This window comes from Pseudochaenichthys georgianus, chromosome 15, assembly GCF_902827115.2.
Source record: "Pseudochaenichthys georgianus chromosome 15, fPseGeo1.2, whole genome shotgun sequence".
Classification (NCBI taxonomy): Eukaryota; Metazoa; Chordata; class Actinopteri; order Perciformes; family Channichthyidae; genus Pseudochaenichthys; species Pseudochaenichthys georgianus.
Window position 1 is genome coordinate 8,729,576 of NC_047517.1, and position 18,661 is coordinate 8,748,236.

The 18,661-nt window shown below is 42.3% G+C and overlaps 2 protein-coding genes across 7 annotated transcripts in view; one reads left to right on the forward strand and one right to left on the reverse strand.

Annotated features, from left to right (window-relative positions):
* Positions 1 to 10,878, reverse strand: part of cpeb3 (cytoplasmic polyadenylation element binding protein 3) — a 48,951-nt gene extending 38,073 nt beyond the window's left edge. For 2 of the 6 annotated variants that reach the window (XM_034101413.2, XM_034101412.2), the window contains exons 1-2: positions 8,210 to 9,337; positions 434 to 518 (exon numbers count right to left, since the gene is read on the reverse strand). In XM_034101413.2, the coding sequence (XP_033957304.1) occupies positions 434 to 518; positions 8,210 to 9,244 (1,120 nt within the window). In that variant the 5' untranslated portion in view covers positions 9,245 to 9,337. The other 4 variants (XM_034101410.2, XM_034101409.2, XM_034101414.2 and 1 more) reach the window with 3 other exon arrangements.
* A 525-nt stretch (positions 10,879 to 11,403) lies between these two features.
* marchf5 (membrane-associated ring finger (C3HC4) 5) overlaps positions 11,404 to 18,661 on the forward strand; it is an 80,699-nt gene continuing 73,441 nt past the window's right edge. Inside the window, 1 exon segment of the mRNA XM_034101170.2 lies at positions 11,404 to 11,837. Within this exon segment, the coding sequence (XP_033957061.1) occupies positions 11,794 to 11,837 (44 nt within the window). The 5' untranslated portion in view covers positions 11,404 to 11,793.

Below are 18,661 nucleotides of genomic sequence, written 5' to 3' on the forward strand. Positions count from 1 at the left end.
ACACACACACACACACACACACACACACACACACACACACACACACACACACACACACACACACACACACACACACACACACACACACACACACACACACACACACACACACACACACACACACACACACACACACACACACACACACACACACACACACACATATATATATATAAACAAAAGATTTTGCAGGTAAGGCTTATAATTATTTAATTTAAAACAGAACATGATTATCTGTAGTGTATTGGTTAACAGATTGGCAAAAGGGAGCAAAAGAAAAGCAAATGTGCCAGAGATGATAAATGCTCATGAAGCAAAATAACAACCCACATACTGTAAGCATGGACGTATGAATATTCCTAACCTGCAAAATGATTCCTCCATATAATATCAGCGATAGTCATTGGTGGGCCACCGGCAGGGTGTGGTTTACCTTTGTCGTGGTCAGTCCTTATCATATCCATTAAGGAATTCTCCAAAGAGTGCAAGCTAAAAGCATCAAAGGGCCGATTCCGGTCCTGCAACACAGCAAAACAGGAAGAGGGTTAGGAGTTGACATCTTTATAAAGTAAACACAGGGAAGGACATACTTGTATGACTTTATAGCTGCTACATTCAACACATTGGATCTGAACATATGGTACTAGTATTCGGTGTTGTGAGTCGCTATTGTAGACATAGACAAAGACACAACCTGCCACTCTAATACACATTTGGTAGGGAAACTCTTTGGGATTTGAGCCTTTGCAGACAACTAACATGCACACAAACCTAGATAACAGGCAGAGGGAGACCCCATAAAACACAACGGGGCCTCTTTAAACTCCGGTTGGTTGATTGCATATCAAAGGCAACAACCTGCATGTATCAACAGCTCCTATGTTGAGGTTAGCGCACAAGACAAGACTAATCGAAGTTAAGGATCTGGGTCTAGATTTGATGGGTAACAAAAAGAGAAAAATAGAATGTATGTGTCTGCCCCGGGTGTAATGGTGAACACAGCTGAGCTGATATTGTAAGGGAGATATGCATCTTAGTCAGAGGCTCCTTAAGCCTTCATATGTCAAAAAGCTACAATTAAAGTACAGACGATATTCTTCCCGAGGAGCCCCATCTGTCAGGATTTAGATTGCCTTTAGGACAGAATGTCTTAACAGAGAGGCGGCTTAAAGATAAAACAGCTCCTCCTTGGGCTTTCTCATAATGTACTCTTCACTGATCTTATGACCTTCTGGAGGTTTCATTCAGAGTATCAACCATGTTGACTACCATGCAACGGAAAAGGGTTTCGACTAGAGCTGAACACAATCCTTAATTATCAGATTAATTGAACCATAGACAAATGTTTTCAACAAAATGATGAATAATTGAATTGCCTAAATGGTCTCATTCCTTTATGATATAACATTGAATATATACTGTTGGACAAAACAAGCAGTTTAAAGATGACACGTTGTGTTCAGAGAACTAGAGATAGATAATGATAACTACTTATAAACTATCAGGAAAACAGTTCACACAGTAATAACACATTTCAGTTACCACCTCAAAGTTGTTTGCCCCACCAACCAGTAAAGTCTTTCACATAATCTATACATATTAACATCACTTTTATCATATCTGAATGGTAAATGGAATGGATAATGTAGGGATATAATAGTACTACATCACAGTCACATGAGTTTCATTTAGAAACGTGTCCCCCCCCCCCCTTATTTAAGACACATAGAATCTTTGGAAATGTAGGAGTGGGGTATTTACTGGGATATTTTATGTCATAGTACAAAACGTGAAGCCTGTGTTAAGTTCTGATATTAAATGGATCAGTTGAATGCATGACAATTCAAAGGTAGTTAAATCTCGCTAACAGACTGAAGTTAAGGATGAAATATGGAAGGGACTATGAGCAGTTATATCAATCTGCAGAAAGTCGTTCTGCAGATTGAACAACAGAAGGACAGGAAGTAAACACTAGAGGGAACGGCAGAAGAAGAAGGACAGGAAGTAAACACTAGAGGGAATGGCAGAAGAAGAAGGACAGGAAGTAAACACCAGAGGGAACGGCAGAAGAAGAAGGACAGGAAGTAAACACTAGAGGGAACGGCAGAAGAAGAAGGACAGGAAGTAAACACTAGAGGGAACGGCAGAAGAAGAAGGACAGGAAGTAAACACTAGAGGGAACGGCAGAAGAAGAAGGACAGGAAGTAAACACTAGAGGGAATGGCAGAAGAAGAAGGACAGGAAGTAAACACTAGAGGGAACGGCAGAAGAAGAAGGACAGGAAGTAAACACTAGAGGGAACGGCAGAAGAAGAAGGACAGGAAGTAAACACTAGAGGGAACGGCAGAAGAAGAAGGACAGGAAGTCAACACTAGAGGGAACGGCAGAAGAAGAAGGACAGGAAGTAAACACTAGAGGGAACGGCAGAAGAAGAAGGACAGGAAGTAAACACTAGAGGGAACGGCAGAAGAAGAAGGACAGGAAGTAAACACTAGAGGGAACGGCAGAAGAAGAAGGACAGGAAGTAAACACGAGAGGGAACGGCAGAAGAAGAAGGACAGGAAGTAAACACGAGAGGGAACGGCAGAAGAAGAAGGACAGGAAGTAAACACGAGAGGGAACGGCAGAAGAAGAAGGACCAAAAATATTTCCAAAAAACCTTGACTTTGAGACGAGGGAACCTTAGTGGTCAAATGCTGATACATTTCCGGGGTTTAGGACTCATTCATGAAGCATTCTTTTGAGTCCAGTACCGAAACAATAACCTCATGGTTAAACTGCTCATTGATCATGAAATGTGTAGACCCCCGCTGTGTTTCATTGAATCTATGAGAATGTCATGTGTGCCAAAGCCTGAGAGCCGGAGCCTGGAGCCTTGGCAGCTGTGTCCTGTGTCCGCTGTCCGAGCCGGGGCCACATTGTTTGCACACCACAGCTATTGTTGCCCATTCGGCTGAGCATTCAAAAGTGTTATTCCCTCCACTCTGAACCCGCGCCACGTAGATATAAATCTGCCCACTTGGTACAAACGGTCAACACTTGAAACGCTGAGCTTTTCGTTTTCTCCCCCCCACCTCCTCTCTGACACATGTGGATGAGCACAGTGACGGCTGGGGGTTGAGAGCTCAGTGTAGTCAAATGACCTAAAGAGATCATGGACAACAGTCCCAAACAGACTGTTTAGACATCACATAAGAAGCACTTATTCAGGTTTGCTGACACTGCAGCTCGTCTTCCTCACGGCAGATACATAAGATATAAAAGAGTTCAGGAAGGGGGTGACAGTAAATAATAATTAAAGTATGACTGAACAGTCGGCTTGTATAGGTTATAGGCTGCCATCTAATCCTGCCCTGAGATGGAGAAACAGACAGACATTGCTGCCATCCGCTGCAGCAGAATTATTTTTAAAAGAAATGGCTTACTTATAAAATAAATGAGGAGCACTTTAATTGTAAGCTATATCTAGAATATGTGAACCACTTTAACTTGCCCTTTGCGACGGGGAACTGAGCTCGTTCCTTTCTTGAGGCCACCAGACTCCATTGACAATTGAACCGTCCTGAAGAAAGGATTTGCTGTTCTACCATTTCCTGACTGGTTAGTTGGTTTTGTGTTTGCCTTTGGCTAGTTTTGATTCATGGTGTTCTGGAAGGTAAAATTACTGTTTTTGTTGGTGCAGTCTGGTGGCTTTGAAGAGAGCTTTACTTCCCCGTCACGTAGGGCTTTCTGATGCCAAGGTTAAGCAGAGAAAATAGGCTAAATATAGTGTACACTATGACTGTATTGATTTGTATAAGTAGAACCTGTTTTAGGCAGCTAAATACTACATTGCTTTGCTCCCGGGTCGATATTTTCTCCAAACTGGGTCAACACCCATTACTATATTCTGTAGGTAAAACACAGCCTAAATAAAGTCCAACCTCATGTCAAAAGATCCAAACCATTGCTTTAATGTGTACAATCAAAACCAACAGTGCAACCCTAACCCTAATGAATATATGGAGCTTTATCCCATCTGATATTTATATTACATTAGACACACAAACTCGTCCAAGCTCCTCCCCTTTTGCATAACCATCAGCTAGCACTTGAGTGTGAGACTCAACATGTCAGTCCGCCTTCTAACTTTCAACTATTTGATCTGATATGATGTGATCGAGATCACAGGGGACCGCACAATCGTCGCCCAGAACATCATTTCAAATCAAGGTATCTGTAGAGAAGCTCATGTGACTTTGTGTCTTAAGCTTCACGCCGCCATGTTAAGTTGGATTCCCCACATTCCTCTGCCTTTAAGCAGCAGCCAGCAGCAGGCGGCGAGTTCGAGCACATAGATTCCACATTTGACCCTGTGTTTCACCTGGGGGCATCGGAGTAAGAGGGGGATCCACAGACTGACAGAAAGAACACCTGTCCCCATGACAGTGAGGCTGTGCCGATGTGTTCCCTGCCTGCTGCTCGCCTCAGCAGTTCTCTAAAGTCTCACTTCAGCAAACAGGGCGCTTGACATGTGGCACCCTGACCTTGCATCCTGGTGATAGCTCTTCCCCAATTATGGCTGTAATTGCTAAATAGCTAAGTGTGGGCTACAGCCAGGAATGCAGCACTGAGGGATCCATAAGTCTTTGAGGTCTCATAGGTAACCTTTCTGCATTAGGATGTCCCAACAATGAATTTTGTTGACTTTTCTTCTGACCTAGACATACAAGTCATTTTAATCAAGGGGTTGTCTTCCAAAAGCTGTTAAATAAGTAGTTTTGAGCAAACATTTTAAAAATAAACTTGTTAGATCTTGGTTGTAGGACACACATTCTTAACGTGAAACTGCTTCATTTAGTGTTTTTATCTGGGGTTTTTCGCCTGGCCCATTTGTTTTGAAGACAAGGAGACCTCTGTGGTTTATCATTTGGAAGATGACGATTCAGACAACAACTCCCATGATCCCTATACTTGCCGGCATTACCAAACCCTGTCTTTTGTTCTGATATTAAAAAGGGGAATACATATTAAGTGGACTCCTGTCATGGCCATTTCTACTGCTCATAATTCCACTGTTGAGGTCTACTAGAATAGATTTATATTGTGCAATGTTCCAAACTGACATGGGTTTCTAATACAGCATCTCTGTATAGAGCCGTGCCGCCAACGGGGCTCCCTGCTGTGAGGAGCGGACAGTGTGAGCTGGCTTCCTGGTGTCGCTTCCTGGTTGCTGCGTGGGGTCTGCGAGACAGCGGGACACGGCGAAGCCCGGCTCGAGCACACACACCCGCAGCCTGGCTGTGGGTCTGTGTGTGTGCCGGGCCGGGCCTCGCCGTGTCCCGCTGTCTCAGGCTGAGAAAAATAAGGCTGAGTGAGTGTGTGTGTGTCTGTGTGAGGAGCTCCACGTAGCCGTTACGTCACTTAGCCCCTTACGTCACTTGGTACCCGGAAGAAAAAGACAAATCTCCAACGAGGCGTTCTGGGGCAGCACAGACAGGTCTTTGCTGTGTTAGAGTTGTACTCCCTACAGGGTGTACTTTGAGGGTTTGTGACTCTGCAGACCGTTTACATGCAGAACAAGCTACATAACACAAGGGGACGGGTAACAACCGGAAAACCATGACATGGGACCTTTAAACATGTTTGTGGTTCTGGGACAATCATGTCTTATTTTGGAGAAAACGTTCCTCATCATTAATTGATCCCCAAGCAATATGATGACTTGATCCAACCAATTCAATAGCATTTGATTTACAAGATGTGAAACTGAGAAGGAAAGGAAAATACTTTCATCTAACTGGCTGGTAGAAGCAGATAGATGGCATTTTTTTCCTAGCAAATTAAAACTGAACATTTGACTCAAACAAATGACCAGAAAATGTTGCGTCATGTTTTAACCATCTGGCGACACTTAACCACGCGAGAATAGATTACTGTACCGGTACGTAATCGCTGCTGTGTGCCCGCGTTTCACTTCAGCAAACAAACAACTCTATGCAGCATGACATTTGGCCATTTGACCTTGTCTCCTGGTGATAACTGGAGGTGTAAGCTGGCCAAGTCTGTGAAAAAAGATAGAGGCACTCAACAGAGGAAACTGTGTAATAAAGCCAGAGGAGGCCTCAGTGACACAGACAATCATCATTTCCTCTAAAGGCTATACGTTTCAAGCTGGCTGGAATTTCACCCTGCGCCAGGCTGTGTTTCGTCTGCACATGCAGGCCTCGCTGCAGTAACAGGTTAACGTTTTGTCTCGTGCTCCGTTCTGCGCAGTCTTCGCTTTGATTGGGGGAACAAGTGCTTCTTTTTAAGTAAGCCGGTGGTGACTTAAGGGGGGAGCATTCAGCCGGCTTATTTTTCATGTTGGCTTGTTTGTCAGCCAGCATAACTAAACATAGGGAAACACATGACTAGCCATGTGAAAAAGCCATACAGTATTGGGACTGTTCACCGTGTCCCGTTTGGGGATAAAACCAGAAATACAGGAACAAAATAGGGATATAACAGACACTGCAATGCGGCAGGTTACCAGTTAACAATAATGTTCTTGTTTATCGGTCCTACTGTACTCTCATTCCGCATTAAGGAATAAACGGGACATCCCTGCCATTTCCTTTGTCAACATTAATCATGCTAATGTTGCTAACAATTGCACATCCCATGTTGTTATGGGACCCAACAGCGAAAATATTTTGTTGTATTTGGTTTAAACAATCTAACCCTTTCTATAACTAGAGTTATCTACATGTAATGCTACTTTGCTTGTTAGCTGTCAAGTACATACAGCAGCTAATGTTAGCTAGGCTATACCGCTATGCTAATAAAGAAGGTTACCTATTTTGACCATTAATAAAGTTTGTTCGTAAGGTATTTCAGCAGAAACACGGCCGTGTAACAATGTTGGCACTTTTGTTTTGTTAAATATCTTTGTTAAAAAATATAATAATAGTTTAGTACGGGCTTCTTGTTACTCTAAATTGGTTGGCCCCGCCTTCCTTCTCAATCTTAGATTCAAACTCCACCCACTATGCGGTCACAAGCCAATCAAATGTGAGTGTGGATGTTGCCTTGAGGCACTGTCCAAAATATTGTAATTACACAGAAAGCATAAATAACAAAAGATACTGAAAATATCATCAGAAATATAAACAATTCGCACGGTAAAAATAATGTATTACTATCATTGTCATTATTGCCGTCTTCAGACAGATTGTATTATTATTGTTATTAATATTTGTTGTAGTAGTTGTAAAAGTAATGGTGTATCCATTTTAAAATAATGAGCATAACTGCAACACGGTTGCCATGAATTCTAAACGCACACAATTAAGCTTACAGTACTCAAGCAATTAGGCAAGATGGCCTGTATGTTATACTATATGTTAAAAAGATTTATCTTATTCAATAAATCTTTGAAAACAAGAAATCCCTTTTGATCATGTGAGCTTGTAATAAAGTGCACTAACTGGTCCTGTCAGTGTAAATCCAGAAGAATACGAGCAGCACTTGAATGCGTCATATGTGACATGTCCTTTAAACCTCACATGCAGAGGGAATTTAACCATTTAGTGCAGTAAACCCTGCAAGGCAACTATTTCTAGGAATGACTCAATGTGTTTGTCTTTGAAAGCGTACAAATAGCCAAGATCGATGAATCATACTTAAAGGGCTTGCTGTCTCATTCGATATCTTTGACCTACACCACACAATCTGACAATCTGACAGAGAGCCAGATGAAAATGTGACTGCTACCAGCAAAACCAGATGGCCATTTATCAATTCACAAAGTCACATGGTGACACTGAAAATAAGGTATTTAATGCTGAAGTAACCACATCTTAATCAACAACAAATAATAGCATGATACTAAAAGTGAAGACCTAAATGTAACCTTTGTGAAAAAACGTGAGAATAAAGGATATGAAAATGTGTCAATATGTATGATTTATGTTATAAAATTGCTAGTTGTTCCCATTGTGAATAGACTATTAATCCCCACAATAAAGTGACCATAATGAATCCATGGCACTGATGGGTTCAGGGTGACCTTATCAAAGGATTGGCCCTTTTTTCCTTCCGTCTCTGATGCTTAATATTTGAGTAGAATATATTGAAAACAATCACCCTATATTCACATTTTGATAGTATGGGTACAACTAACGACATTGGTGCTCAATATTGGTTAAAGCAATATATAGTTAGGCCAAGGCCTGGAGAGTGTTTTTACCTGGAAAGGCAGTATGTTGTTGCTGTTGTCAGTCCTGAAGGCGCTGTCCTCCATCCAAGGCTTTGGGGTGAGGGGACCGGGTCTTGGGAACTTGGGTGGTGCTATAACGTTGCTGCTATAGGGCTTTTTCATGGGGGAGATGGGGTTCAGGGGAGAGGGCACCCCGACACCGACTCCAACACCCACCGCTCTGCGCGGGTCCCTGCCCGCCTGCAGCCCGCTCCACGGGTTGGAGGCTGTGCTCCAAGCCGCGTTTTGGTGATTATTCCAAGCGGACGACGAACCAGAAGAGGACGACGACACTTTGCTGTTATTCATAATGGTCTGATAAGCGTTTCTCTGGGGGAAGGGGCCTTGGTTGGGGCTGACAGGGGATCTCCTCTGCTGGGGGGGCTGCTGCTGCTGCTGCTGCTGCTGGGCTTGCTGTTGGTGCTGCTGGGACTGGGGAGCCAGACCCATCTGCGGGGAGAAATTCCCCCCGAACACCGGGTTGACATGATGGGGGAAGTTCTGGAAAAGCATCGTCCCGTTCACCGAGGGTATTCCCTGGAAAAAGCTGTCGTCCACGGCGGAGTTAGTGGTTCCCGTGGACCAAGTGCTCCCGTACGAGGAGGACGGGGAGGACAGGGGGCCGCCGGTCTCAGACTGCGGCTGGTGGTGATAGCTCAACCCGGGCAGGATCGGCGACTCCATCGGCATCTTGTCCCTGCTGTTCAGCGCTGAAGCCGAAGACGGGCTCTCCGACTCCGATGAAGAAGAAGTGGGCTCCGATGACGGGGTCGGGGTTGAGGGAGGAGGGTCTACTTGCGTCGGGTCTTGCTGATGGTGAGGCTGGGCTTTGTTTTTGTCCATCAGTAAATCATCCTGCATGGTTTGCTGAGCTGCAACGAGGGGAAACAGAGACGAGGATTTATTATGATGGCCGTAATGCAGGAGATCACACACCGGGCTGTTGTAGTATCTGATGAACTGGGACAGCTCCGACAAGGATATGATGTTAGAGGGAGCAGGCGACGCAAACGCGTGATCACCCATTTATCCGAACCGAAGTAGAGGAAAACACACTTCCCGTGGCTATACCATAATGATCGCCACAAATGACACACGGAGCATACAGCTGCTGCAGATATTCACCAGATTTCGCCACGTCTCGTTTTTTCCTTCCACGCAGGAACTCCGGAGTTGCAAACTCATTCAGTGTGTGTGTTTTTCACCCAAGGACCTCCCCCTATATTCATTTACATACGTCAGTTAATACAGCTGTCCTTCAAACAAGGCAGGGCGACCCAGGCACTTCGACACACGCGACCACAGAGCTGTTATAATAAAATACACCGACTTCAACCAAATGGCACACTTCGCCCCTTTTTACGCAGTGGGAAATGACGCACCTGAGCCGCTTTATTATACCGCAAATATGTCTCATGTTACCATTACAATTAAAACATGTCAGTCTTATGCTATGCTATTTTTAACACGATGATTTAACCTAGTAACCTAATACTCAATAAAAAAAGTCCATACATCAATGATATGATTTATAGTCAGGGGTTTTATTATAGCGCAAAGAGGGACTCTCCCTGAGGTCCGCATTGACACAGCAACGAGTAAGCATTATACAAGATGTACCCACTTGCATCTGAATAACTTATAGGCAATGCTGGAACATGACTGAAAGCTGTGTTTATCGAATATTCAAAGTTACACACTATATATATTGCACCCGTTAACGCAGCCTTTACTTTGCATTTCAGAGACAACGCCTTGCCACTTAACAAGCACACCCTGGAATATTATCAGGACGTTAATTTTGCATTCAGAAAAGCACATTATTAAACCCAACAGTGCAGTAGGCTAGGAGAAAATGCAAATAGACCACAATATGTCGTATCAAAGGCTGAGGAATTGAACACATCATATCAGATGTCAGCACATCCATACCCTATAGTCAAATCACCCAACGTTGAAATCATACTAAATTAAAACCCATAATTAATGTTACACCCACAATAACACTGATGAAGCTCCGGAACCGTGACTGCAGGAGAGCTAGTATGCAGACAGCACCGAGGCCTCCCAATAACATGAATGCAGAGGACTGTAGACTTTCACAATGACAGTCCAGATGACATGTCGGATCATTTTACAAGTTTGGCTTTCAAGATAGTCGCAATATCCAGCATTGTACGGTGGTTAATGGTTAATCCCTGTTTTCCTCCTCCAAGAGCTGCGCTTCCAAGGTCATGAAAGCAGCATAATCAGCACCGGCCCTTTAAACCACACACACGGCCAAATCCTGACCCTTCCAACGCCTGTTTATCGTGCCATCCGATACATTTCATGAATATGTCCTGCCATGATATCTCCCCTTTAATCCATGGTATGTCCCCTCTACACAAACGACAAAACAGCATGCAGACACAGATAGTGGTTGTTGATCTTCTTAAATTTGAATTACCTTTATCGTTCACCTTTTGGGGACTCTGTAAATAAAGATATTTCTGTTTGCCTCGTCTGGGTTTAGTCTGACAAACGAGCTACCCTTGTGCCGAGATAGTCAGCAGTTGCCTCAACAGCTGATTGACTGCGGCGCATGGGTGATGCCGCACAGGCTGTAGGGAGTTGTAGTTTTTCACTATGCAGTGGCAGTGGCTTTTTCTCTTGACTGCTGTGTAAAAACAAATCAGTTTCAAAGTTGACTTTTAGGTGAGGTTATACAAGATAACTTGTTGAAGCAACAATTAAAAAAATATTAAAGATTGATAAAAACAGTGTCTTTGTCTCTTTATTTATTTATCTCTCTGTATGGTTAGTTTGCTATCTAACATTAGCATTACAAATAAGATCAATATGACTTGTTTTCATACATTTAGCAGAAAAAAATTGAATGAATAGTCCTCACTTTTATATTAAGTTAAAGACAAGCAAATGGGACAAAAATACTGCTGCCTAAATAAAACATATTACCTCTATTAAAAGTGTTTTGTTGCCATATTTGCATCTTCATGATAGTTGTATCTTCCATAAGTCGTGGTGTCTCTTCTGCACATCTGCCGGGAGTGGATTTGACAACATGGATTTGATGTGGGCTTTAAACGGGTGGAGGCATTATGAAACTACATTTCCCATGCACGTGGAATGATACCCTTTGCGGTGCCGTCCTTGTTTTGATGACGCCATCACGCACAGCAGAACTATTTTGCGTCACCTCAGAGACGGCAGTTAATGGAGTAATGCGGTCACGCCAAAACGATAAAGTAACGGACAAACGGGGCCGTAGCGGATTCAAAGTGGATTTATTAAAAGCGTGATATTGCACCGGGTGCAGATACATGGTATCAGACTGCCATGACCGCAGAAACATAGGTTTATGCGCAGTAATTGGCTCGTGTGCAGCTGACTTGCCGTGTCAACACAAAGGCCTATGTAGCTTGTTAGCATTATTTCACCAGCTAGTTAGCTTTAACGCCAACCTCAGCTGTTAGAAAACTAACAGGCGTGCCATTTTAATGTTTTTACTGTAGCCCAGTTAATCTGCTCAGCCTACACGACAGCATTGAGGTGTTTGTTGCCCTTCTGCGATAATGGGGGAACAGGGTGCGGTGGTCTCGCAGCAAAATTTGGACAGGTGAGTTCAAGTTTAATGCTAGCATGCTAATGGTGGCTACGTAGCTTTACGTAAAATCTGACAGATGAGGGGCGGGGAGGGCATGTTGACTTCTTCCCCTCCCCAATGTGACATACGTTACCTTGAGAGAGAGAAGGATCGTTTAAACCTAGTACTGACTTGAAACTCAGTTTTAACTATCATCAACATAAGCTTATGGTATTTTTGCAGTGTTTATACAGGACGTCCTTTGCTATTGTCCTATCAAATAATATGATTAATGCAGGAACTAATCTTAATTGCTGCACATCATTTTGACTATATTTACATTATGATATATAATCACGGTAATATATTTACCACGTAACTAAAATTAATATTTTCAACTGCCACGTGTGATAAACTATTGACCTTTGTTGATAAGGAAGGTTCTGTATTCAGTAATATTTGTTATTAAAATGTCGTTCATAGTTAACAATTATGATGGTACAGAATGAGTAAACCGCCTGTGTATCTTTCAATTTACTCCCCAGGATATGTAAACAAATACAGGTGCATACAAGACCTGCAAATATCCAGTTACTTGACTACATTTATGTTTGTGCACGTGAACAAAGTTTGTGTTCCCACACAGATTTATAAAATAGATACAATTATGTTTAGCATACACTGAGAACAATGCCTGAGTGAATGGTGAAGGTTTCTCATGTCCTTAGGAAAAACGGTATGAGAGAGGAAGTGCAAACAGGTGTCATATGTCAATAGATTGTCAATAGTGAGTGTGGAAATATTTTGCACTGGAATGGTTGGAGAACAAAGAAGAACAGAATGATAAAACTACAGTGAGTGTTTTAAGGGGCAACATCAGGGTTTGCAACTAACAAATCGTGGAAATAATATTCTCAATGAATAACCTTTTTGACAATTGCACATGGCTAGCTTTGAACACTTGAACATGACTAGCTTTGTGTCATGATGTCAAACTGTCATGGCTGTCAAATGCCTGTACACACACTTTAGTGAAACTCTTTTGAGTCCCTTGCAGTGGCAATTTTTACAGCTGACATTTAAATGTGACATTGCATTTTCTGACACACTCTTGATATACCAAAGCCTTGCTAGGCAAAATGGAGCACCTCAGGTTAAACAGATTCATGATCACATGGAAGGGAGTAGGGATGCTCCTATCGATCGGCCGATACTCACTCTCTACTGATCGATCGGTGCTCTCTAAACATGCCGATCGCGAGAGCCGATCGCATGACGTAAAATACATGACACTTTTCTCTGTGTGCGGCAAAACAAGCTCGCCAAAATGGCTTCACCGGTCTGGCATTATTTTAAGGTCCGAAAAAGACAGTAAAATAGCGGTATGCATCGTGTGTGTGAAGCAGAAATCCTGCAGCTCTGCCCGCCGGACCGGTAAGCGGAGCGAAACACACAAGAGTTAGACCTAACACACCTAGCTATTTTATCTACCTCTGGAACAAGCTAAACTAGTTATACATATATTTATTCTTCACTGTCGGGTCACTCATTACTGGATCAGTGAGCTGCATGAGATACTGACAGGCTGTCAGGAGAGAGGAAAAGAGAGCGCTTCCGCTCATTTCTCCCATGTTATTATCCAAAGTGAATGTAAACTTGAATAATGTACATCATTTCAATGTAATAATTAAGTTGATTGTTGTTTGTGGAAGCTCCAGTGAATGAGCCCCATTAACTGAGTTTAAACATCACTTTAAATGTAAGATTTAAAGTGATGTTTAAATCTTCCATTTAGGCCCCGCCCACTCGATCGGAACGGCCCCGAAATTGGCGATCGGAGCATCCCTAGAAGGGAGATTCACAGGGACAGGTGGAGATTTTTTGAATGCTATAAATGCATAAAGTCCACATTTTAGATGATTTCAAGGCCCACAGTCAGCAATTCTATAGGTCTCTTGCAGCATAGTGAGGTTCTAAACCTTTCACAAAGATGGAGCTCGTCACTATGGTGGTCACACCAGACATAAAATGCGCACACTGCAGCCTAAAATTCATGGCTGAAAGACAAGCTACCAACCTCTCGAGGCTCAAGTTAAACACACATCAGCACATACATATTCTGCCTGTGTTTGGCTTCTTAGGTCATGGCTACAGCTCAGTTCCGGCTTTGAATATTTCCAGTGTTGTTGTTGTGTGATGCATTTTTTTTGGTTGATGCTGCTCTAAAATGAAAACTTTACTTCATCTGCTGCTGTTGAAAGTGTAATTTCAGACTAAATTACATTGTAATATAGTTGTGCAGTGATTACATATTTTGTAGGCAGACCTGGAATTGAGCATTGCTAGGGCTCTCTCAACCTAAATCATTTAGGATGCATCACTGCACCACTCTATAGTGAGAACATTTGAAGCTCCCGGGGCTTAAGTTTGATGGCATGAAATGTCACACTAATTTGATGTATTGTGTGTATTAGACATAAATATCTTTAGTGAGTTATGTTTGCGTTTAACTTGTATTAACAGTAGAGGCTTAGTTTCTTGGGCCTAGAAGTAGCTTCGATTGATGTGCAATTTTTTAGGTTTCTTTTTTGTAGCACTAGCTAAACACTTTGCAGTTGTGAAACTCCATTAAATGAAAGGCATGGGAACTCAAATATGGACTGCCTTTCTGTGGCATAGCCATCTCGATTTAGAAGGACACTTCAATTGCATAACACAGTTTAGGATAAATTGTACTGGCCTAAAGTATTGGAGCCATTCTAGTTAACCAGTTAAGCCCCATGCCCCCGGTACCGGGTGGGGCAACATCTTGCAAGAAACAGCGTCTGAGGGCTTCTTAACATTTAATAAACTATAAATGTGTCATACCCACTTAATGGGAAGAAACTCAGCTATCAGATAATATTAACAATTTTTAGCTAAAGAAAATACATGGTTAATAACAAAGGCTCTGAATTAGCCCCGAGTGGAAAAATGCTAACGCACTTAGCACAGAACTCACGTTAACATAGAGATATGTCTTACAGGGTTCTTACTAGTGTTGTCACGATACCAACATTTTGGTTTCGATACCAAGTCAAGAATTGCGATTCCGATTCTTTTTCGATACTTTTCTTTAAAAAAGGGAAACACGGAATATCGGCTTTAAAATTAGGAATAACAGATTATTTTAGCAGTCAGAACAACTAAAGCAGCAGTGTTACTAAGAACAGAAACACCAAAGAGTCACATCTAATATAAATATATATAAAAGCATTTATTTTAATTGTGTAGCAGTGAGTTTAACATTTTGGCAGCACTGTTGAGCATTTTGAAAATGTATTTTCATGCCTCTGTGCAAGGCTTAGTCTTTCTATCTTTATAGCCACTGGTGTAAAGTAACTAAGTTCATAAACTCAAGTACTACTTGGGTACAATTTTGAGATACTTGTACTTTATTTAAGTATTTCAATGTTTCTTTTGCTACTTTGTACTTCTAATCTACTACAGTTCAGAGGTACATGGTGTACTTTTACTCCACTACATGTATTAATCCCTTTAGTTACTTCACAGATGTGGATGAATGATGTGAAATATAATCAAGTGTTAAATCAGACTTTAGTTCCACCTGGATTAAATCCACAAGATTCAAACTAGCTGCACCTTTACCAGCTTTGAGAACACTTTAATGATCAATCATTATAAAACACATCATATATATTATTCTGAAATGGACCAATCTGCACAATGACTACTTTTACTGTCGCTACTTTAATACTTTTACTTGAGGAACATTTTGAATGCAGTACTTTTACTGTAACAGAGTATTCCTACACTCTGGTGCTTCTAGTACAAGACCTGAGTACTTCTACTTTTACTGTCGCTACTTTAACTATATTTTGATGATAATACTTTTGTACTTTTCAGAGGACGCTCTTTTCAGTGCAGATCACGCTCTGCCGCTCCCACAGGGAGCTCTGCTCTGAACACCTGAACGGCCGGCCCGTTCACAGACTTCTGGCGTCTTTTTTGTCAACAAGCCGAGGCGCAGCGGCAGTTGCACTCCCACTTGCAGCCATGCTTCTCGTTTTCTCACATGCTCTGGCAGCTAGCGCGTGCACGAGAGAGGGGAGGCACTTGGAGCGTGCTTGAGAGGAGCGGGACTGCAGGCACGGCTGCAGTGCAGGGAGTGGAAGCAGAGCGCTGAACACACAGCGCTGAACACACACGGCTCTTATTAAAACGGCGCTTTTCCCCGTCATTCTTAAAGTACCGATACTAATGAAACGGAGGAATCGTACCGTTTTTAACGAAAGGGTATCGCGGTACCTTTCAAGTATCGGTACACCGTGCAACACTAGTTCTTACTAGGGATGCACGATAATTATCGGCCCGATATTAGGAATTATGACGTCATCCCGATAAACCTGATAATATACAATATATTTTTTGGGTACAAAAAAAAGAAAAAAATACTGCGGTGTGGGTGGATTGGGATGAGGGGCGCTTGTTTTTCACTCGGCTCCTACCGTTTTGCCAGTACTGTGGTATTAGTGGTTTAGGAAGAGGGGAGTTCTTCACAAATCCAGCGCTCCCTAATACGTCAAACCTGATCAGTCACCTGAAACATCGCCATGATGGAGTGTTAAAAGCGTACGAAGACAATACGACAATTGTGTGTGTGTGTGTGTGTGTGTGTGTGTGTGTGTGTGTGTGTGTGTGTGTGTGTGTGTGTGTGTGTGTGTGTGTGTGTGTGTGTGTGTGTGTGTGTGTGTGTGTGTGTGTGTGTGTGTGTGTGTGTGTTCGTTCAGTTCCATGTTAAAATAAACCATTTTGTGGTACGCTGAGAAAGAGTAATTTTTTTGGTCATGGAAAATTAGGTAAAGGTCATGGAAAAGTCATTGAAAATCATTGGTGAAAAAGTGTATGAACCCTGGTCTTACCTTTTGCTGTTTCTGATCAAAAGTTGCGTTCAATGGCATTAAAACGACAACAACGCTGCTGAAGGTTAATCCAATGTGTCTGTGTCACTTTGAAATGATTACTGAGAATCCATCTTTATATTTATGTAAATATGAAGTTTTCATATTAGCTGCCACCAGAGTGTATGACAGCTTCCGGTTTGGGAATTCTGGCTACGCATCACTCATTCACCAATGGGTAATGTTTAGGTGGATTTTTAGGAACTTCCCCTCGATTCTATTGGCTCTAACGGTTAAAAAGAGGTGTCAATCATCAAAATCAACCGAGGGGGGCCAGAGATATTGAAAATCCACCCAAATAACCCCAGAAGTGTTTTTTTTGTTTTGCTAAATCTCTCTAAAAAGGTCAAATATCACTTGTTTTGCATCAATCATGATACAGGGTACTTATTATATGTTATAGTTTGGATTCCTAAAGCTTTTACTATGCTATCCCATCATTCAAGGGTGGTTTTCACTATAAGTAATGTTTTTCTTTTGGACGGACACTATAATTTACCTTTTTACTATGTTCAATCAGAATTTACTTTAAAATAAAAATAAATCTATATTGAGTCAGACGTTTCTACATCCAACTCACGGGTTTATCATTGCTTTGAGAAAAAAGATTATTCATTTACCCCTTGTAGAAGTGAAGTTATAGTCATTTGTTCTGGGAATATCATTTTCGAGCCTGAGGCCTGACAAACAGGCTCGGGGCTTAACTGGTTTAAAAGAGGGCATTTTAATTGTTGTTTTCTAACTAGCCGATACCAATTTAGTGAGCAGTTGCATCTTGGGTCCCTTGATCTATCACAAAGCACAGATGAAGCAATAGGCGCATTCACACCGCAGTACTTTTCCCACAAAGGTTCATGAGAACTTAGTTCATGAGAACTCTTTAGTTCTCATGAACTAAGTACAGATCGCGTTCACACCGGAATAAGTCCCTGGGGGAGGATTAGGCAAATTAAGCCGCTGACGTCACCTCTTCTTCTTCTCCTTTGGGTTTACTGGCAGGCCGCAAACCACTTCACGGCGTATACTGCCACCCGAAGTCCCCGGCCGGAAGTCCCCGGTGTTGGGGACTGGCCTTCTGAGTAAATCGCCAGAACGCCGACACCTCCTCATTTCCACCGCTCCCATGTTTTATTTTGTGTTGCCATAAGTTAGTCTCTCTGCGTTTCTGCGCTGGGCAATTGCTAATGCTAATAATGCTAATGCGGGGATAATAAAATGGCGGCTTTACACAACTTTTTGGGAGTTTTACGGGGCGTGGTTTGCAATCCGCCCAGCCAATCAGACATAGGAACCTTTTTCTCCCACGAAAGTCCCTGCTCTCTAGCAGGGATGGAAAAGGGGGTGAAAATGTTCTCATGGACTAATTTTAGTTCCGGCTCTTTTTGGTGTGAACGCAACATTTCGGAACTATATCGGAACTAAAGTGGGAAAAGTACTGCGGTGTGAACGCGCCTAATGTCAGAGATGAATAGTACAGATGTAGCGCTTCATTTCAGACGCCTACCCGTGCGGGTCCGTGATCGGCACGGGGTGGGCCCCTGCTGAAAAGGAAAACCCCCCCGCAGGACTTGAAACGCCCCCTTGATAAATACATTTAATTATACTGAAACCAGCTGCAATGGATCATGGATCCACCAGGGGGAGCCGTGAAAAGCTGCCACACTGGAACTCATGTGAAATAAACAGCTGATCTACAGGTATCTGATATAGCGGATATTTGTTAAGATCCATATGTCACGGATAGGATCATATTCTGTGCTAAATAAGAGTGTGTAATCATTTACTAAACATCACCATGTTTTTATTTAACAAAATAATGTTTAATTCACGTTGGCGTAAATACAAAACCATCGCTATGTTTTTAGATCAGGAAATGCATCCAGGCTCAAACAAACG